The 6,126-nt window shown below is 37.9% G+C and overlaps 1 protein-coding gene across 1 annotated transcript; it reads right to left on the bottom strand.

The window, feature by feature from the left end:
* Positions 1–484: 484 nt before the first annotated feature.
* LOC134248083 (maestro heat-like repeat-containing protein family member 1) lies at positions 485–5,870 on the bottom strand. Its single transcript, XM_062730508.1, has 3 exons — positions 5,624–5,870; positions 1,286–1,431; positions 485–670 (listed from the first exon to the last, which is right to left on the bottom strand). Exons 1-3 carry the CDS (start codon positions 5,868–5,870, stop codon positions 524–526), a joined length of 540 nt encoding a protein of 179 aa, XP_062586492.1. The 3' UTR covers positions 485–523.
* Between the last annotated feature and the right edge of the window lie 256 nt (positions 5,871–6,126).

Raw genomic sequence — 6,126 nt, 5'->3', positions numbered from 1 at the left:
CTTGCACGTAGGCATATTGTTCATGAAGCACGCTAGCGCACTTTATAAAATATGCCTACAGAGACATTAATAAAAATGTACTTTTAAACATGTAAATCTGCTAATTTAAAGGTGAAATTGCATAAATGTGTATAAATGTCTTTTAAATGTGTAAAATGTAAATATAAGAAATGTTTAGTGTGGCACAGAGGTACTCTTGTCCCTCTCCACTTTCAAAAGAGCCTTACACACACCCTTCAGTGTCTACCTCCCACAGGTCCCTATATAGACTAATATCAGCAGAACAAAATGGCATATATCTGATGGCTAAGAGCCTTAATTGCGATGTTAATCATTAATTTTTTGTTACTTTATCTTAGTTTTCATTAACCCTGTTTAACTGAGACAAACCTTTGAGCACGTCATTTCCAGGGCCCCAAGGTTGATGAGATCCGTGGCGAGTCCCGTGTCTATATGATACAAACCTTTGAGCATGTCATTTCCTGGGCCCCGAGTTTAATGAGATCAGTGGCGGGTCCCGTGTCTATATGATACAAACCTTTGAGCATGTCATTTCCTGGGCCCCGAGTTTAATGAGATCAGTGGCGAGTCCCGTGTCTATCTGATCCAGAGTTTCTTTTACGATCCTCTCCATACATTGTAGCAAGATCACTCGGTGTTCTTGAGCAAGCTATAAAAAATTAATATGGGGGTGTAGTGTTATTAAGCAAGCTATAAGAAAAAAAAGAAGGGGTGTAGCAATAGAAAGACAAATAGATTCTGCATGAAAGCTTTTCATTTTAGACATAAAGTAAAACATAGGTAATCAAAGATTACAAAGCTCACCTTGACAATTGTTATCTAGCAGACCTCACAAATTTTTTTCTCGTTAGCATACAGTCTGAGATCAATATCCATGAAATTTTGATTTAATTCATCATAAAAAGACACAGGTTTTGTGTCCATTCTACTTCCATGTGGAAATAGTAAAATTTGATTTGAAATGTTGTGGTGAAAGAGCTATGTGGGACAGACATCATCCTGTGGAAATGCATCGTCTCTCAATCCACAGGTTTTGTGTCTGTTCTATTTCCACAAACCGGGTTTGAGTGGACACAAAACCTGTGACTTGCTACGATGGTTTTAATAAGGACTTACAGTTACCTGGAAATAGACCTGCTTCAACAAACTTTGTCTTTAATTATAGCAGCTGATTTATATTGTTTATTGCAGTGGTCATCATAGGCATCTTGATTTACATCTTTCAAAATCAGCAGCATAAAACACTACATGTATGTAGCCATACCTTGGTGTGTTTTTTCAGGTACGAGTAGCAGCAGCTGAGAACCAGGGCAGGTTTGTGTTTTCCGAGGTCAAACAGCGCCTGGGAAATCTGTTCTTGTCCCTCCTCAGTCCTGTCATTGGCTGAATCAATCAGGGCCATCGTCATGTCTGTATGAAGACAATTAACTTCTAATCTATTTTTCATAAGACAGATATAAGCTCTGCATAGTATTCTGAAAATTGACAGTTTAACACAAAACTCTGCACCTCCTTTTTCATTTCAATCTGAAACATATTTGGAGTTTTCCATATCAAAATATGGACACTCTAAGCTGCCTTCTTTCTAAATGTTCTATAATACTGGGATACCTTTCTCATATTCATAACTTCTCTTTTACCACATAATAAACAAGAGGCCCATGGGCCACATCGCTCACCTGAGCACTGTGGCTAGGAAAAAGCAGAATTGGTTTATACTTGAAAAGCATAAATCCAAAAGTAGTCCCATGACCAATCCTGGCTTTGCTATTCTTGAGAAGATTTTTAAAGAATTTTCCTATACATTTCTATGTAAAACTTTGGTCGGCCGTTTTGACCCCTCCCTACCCCTGGGGGTCATAATTTGAACAAACTTGAATCTACACTACCTGAGGATGCTTCCATATAAATATGATCAATTATGGCTTTGCTATTCTTGAGGAGAAGATTTTTAAAGAATTTTCCTATATATTTCTATGTAAAACTTTGGTCGGCCATTTTGGCCCCACCCTACCCCTGGGAGTCATGATTTGAACAAACTTGAATCTACACTACCTGAGGATGCTTCCATATAAATTTGATCAATTATGGCTTTGTTGTTCTTGAGGAGAAAATTTTTAAAGAAATTTCCTATATATTTCTATCAGTATCTAAAACTTTGGTCGGCCATTTTGGCCCCACCCTATCCCTGGGGGTCATGATTTGAACAAACTTGAATCTACACTACCTGAGGATGCTTCCATATAAATATGATCAATTATGGCCTTGCTATTCTTGAGAAGAAGATTTTTAAAGAATTTTCCTATATATTTCTATGTAAAACTTTGGTCGGCTATTTTGGCCCCTGACCCTACCCCTGGGGGTCATGATTTGAACAAACTTGAATCTACACTACCTGAGGATGCTTCCATATAAATATGATCAATAATGGCCTTGCTATTCTTGAGAAGAAGATTTTTAAAGAATTTTCCTACATATTTCTTTGTAAAACTTTGATCGGCCATTTTGGCCCCACCCTACCCCTGGGGGTCATGATTTGAACAAACTTGAATCTACACTACCTGAGGATGCTTCCATATAAATATGATCAATAATGGCCTTGCTGTTCTTGAGAAGATTTTTAAAGAAATTTCCTACATATTTCTTTGTAAAACTTTGGTCGGCCATTTTGGCCCCGCCCTACCCCCAGGGGTCATGATTTGAACAAACTTGAATCTACACTACCTGAGGATGCTTCCATATAAATATGATCAATTATGGCTTTGTTGTTCTTGAGGAGAAGATTTTTAAAGAAATTTCCTATATATTTTTATGTAAAACTTTGGTCGGCCATTTTGGCCCCACCCTACCCCTGGGGGTCATGATTTGAACAAACTTGAATCTACACTACCCGAGGATGCTTCCATATAAATATGAGCAATTATGGCTTTGTTGTTCTTGAGAAGAAGATTTTTTAAAGAATTTTCCTATATATTTCTATGTAAAACTTTGGTCGGCCATTTTGGCCCCGCCCTACCCCTGGGGGTCATGATTTGAACAAACTTGAATCTACACTTCCTGAGGATGCTTCCATATAAATTTGATCAATTATGGCTTTGTTGTTCTTGAGGAGAAAATTTTTAAAGAAATTTCTTATATATTTCTATCAGTATCTAAAACTTTGGTAGGCCATTTTGGCCCCACCCTATCCCTGGGGGTCATGATTTGAACAAACTTGAATCTACACTACCTGAGGATACTTCCATATAAATATGATCAATTATGGCCTTGCTATTCTTGAGGAAAAGATTTTTAAAGAATTTTCCTATATATTTCTGTGTAAAACTTAGGTCGGCCATTTTGGCCCCGCCCTACCCCCGGGGGTCATGATTTGAACAAACTTGAATCTACACTACCTGAGGATGCTTCCATATAAATATGATCAATTTTGGCTTTGTTGTTCTTGAGGAGAAGATTTTTAAAGAAATTTCCTATATATTTTTAAGTAAAACTTTGGTCGGCCATTTTGGCCCCACCCTACCCCTGGGGGTCATGATTTGAACAAACTTGAATCTACACTACCTGAGGATGCTTCCATATAAATATGATCAATTATGGCCTTGCCGTTCTTGAGAAGAAGATTTTTAAAGAAATTACCTATATATTTTTATGTAAAACTTTGGTCGGCCATTTTGGCCCCGCCCTACCCCCGGGGGTCATGATTTGAACAAACTTGAATCTACACTACCTGAGGATGTTTCCCCATAAGTTTCATCTTTCCTGGCACTGTGGTTCTTGAGAAGAAGATTTTTAAAAGATGCTACCAAATTTTCATTAATTCCCAATTATCTCCCCTTGAATGAGGGCGTGGCCCTTCATTTGAACAAACTTGAATCCCCTTCACCCAAGGATACTTTGTGGCAAGTTTGGTTGAAATTGGCCCAGCGGTTCTTGAGAAGAAGTCGAAAATGTAAAAAGTTTACAGACAGACGGACAGACAGACAGACGGACGCCGGACAAAATGTGATCAGAAAAGCTCACTTGAGCCTTCGGCTCAGGTGAGCTAAAAATACTGAGATTTTCACAGAATCTTTAATGCACGTTGCTTTTGTGCACCTCTGATTTAAGTTTTGATTGTCAATGAGTCTTTGGCTTAGTTGAGATTATAAAACAGATGCTAAATTCCTGATAGGACAAATATTAAATGAACTATTTATGATACATGTCTAACAAAATATAATTCATACTCGTTGACATTTACAACATAAGCCATTGCCCTAAGGCTTCCTGTTTTTGTTTTATGGTACATTTCTACCTTCAACATTAATTATGAAGACTAGTGTAGGAAGGATTTGGCTGTAAATTAGCAATGCAGGGCTCTAGATGAACATTTCTTCTTGTCCATTCAGTAGGAGATTCTGAAGTTTACTTGAAAATCATCCTATATCAAAACAAGAGGCCCACGGGCCTTATAGGTCACCTGAGTATCATGTAACAACTTTCCAACAATTGAATTTGGTTCGTGTTTTAAACCAGAGGCCATGAAATTCACGATTTTGAAAGAGGCACTATTGCTTATCATAATTATACACTTAGCAATGCTTACTAGATAGTCACTTAACACCCATAAGTAGATCAGAGTAACTAAGAGAAAAATGCACTTCCATTCTAAACCATGCAATTGTGCACCCCACCCCACAGGAACCACAGACCCTGGGGCCACATATTTCAAAATTTTATCATCATAAATGTTATTTCATCAAATATGGTTGATTAATACTAATGAGTAGATTTCAAAGCATTCATTTATTTTCGTTGACATCACGTGACTTTCATAAGGTATATATACTGAGACCCTGCAGTCATCTGTTGTTGTTATTCGGATGCAGCCAAGGAGAGAAGACGATTGACAGTGTTCTAAGACTGTAGTAAATAAAGTTTGCGGTTATTAATTCCTCGCCTGTGTTCGCTCAGTTTGAGAGGAAATTTGGAAGGCCATTTGAGGTTTGCCAAACCAGTTATAAGGCCTGCCACGAAGAGGTTAACCTCAAGCAAAGAGGCTAGCCATAACAGTTCATTTGTCTGCATTGGCAGACCAGTCCGTCCAGGCCGCTATACTCATTGTCCGTCCTGAATAAGGCATCCTACAGTGAGTGTAGTGGTTGAAGGGCTATCACATATACTGTCCATCCTGAATAAGGCATCCTACAGTATATGCGGTAGTCCGAGGGCGACTGGGCTTTCGTATTAGTATTAAGTTAGGTCTACCAGATAATTTATTTTTGCTTGCCTCCGATTGTTTAATTGATTTTACCATTTGATTATTGTTAACCTAGATAAGGTTAGGACATATTTGTATATTTCGGCAGTCCACTAAGATCATACCAATTATTTTAAATCAGTTTATGTTGAACACCCCAAACCCTGGAAATGACTATATTCCATCACATTGGATCATTTGATACTACTGTGCAATTTTCAGCAGACAGTATCATTTGAATGACCAAAAATAGGATATTATTTTAGAGTGCAAGCCATAAGATTAAGAATGTCTGAACTTGATAGATCCGCCACTGGGTCTTGCACAGCCGTTTGCATCCCCTTCCTTTCCGCCTATGCTTACCGTCAACCTGACCCCCGTGCTCCGAACTCCATCTTCTTCCGGGCCTGGCATTATCATTGACGACTTCAGCAGTGTCACAAGATCTAAAACATCCTATCCTTGTAAAATTGCTGTGCGCCTCCTCGTCATGTGATTTGCATCGAATCGTCTGAAATAATTTCCGGTTTGGAAGATTTAGGCAGTGCATACTCAGTTTTTTCGATTCTTTCAACAGTCGGGCATTTATGTTTCGCCGATCGAAATCCATGTTTTGAAATGGGTTCTGATTAAATATTCATGGATATGATTTCTTTTAAAGATAAAATGAATGAATTAGATAAATATTGCTTTACAAAATGTTGTTCTCTGCAAAATTAGAGATTTGTTCAATAATTAATGAACATTTTTCGGGCGATTAAAAATTTGTCTTTTAAAAGTCTACGTCTGTTTCATGATTCTGGGTCCAGGTCCATAATCATAGGACATTTTCCAGACATAACATTTATTACAGAAAATGTTCATTG

The sequence above is a fragment of the Saccostrea cucullata genome, unplaced genomic scaffold, assembly GCF_032062105.1.
Source record: "Saccostrea cucullata isolate Sc308-1 unplaced genomic scaffold, CSIRO_AGI_Scuc_v1 ctg20197, whole genome shotgun sequence".
NCBI lineage: Eukaryota > Metazoa > Mollusca > Bivalvia > Ostreida > Ostreidae > Saccostrea > Saccostrea cuccullata.
The sequence above is the reverse complement of the archived record's forward strand: the minus strand, read 5'-3'. Positions and strand labels throughout refer to the sequence as shown.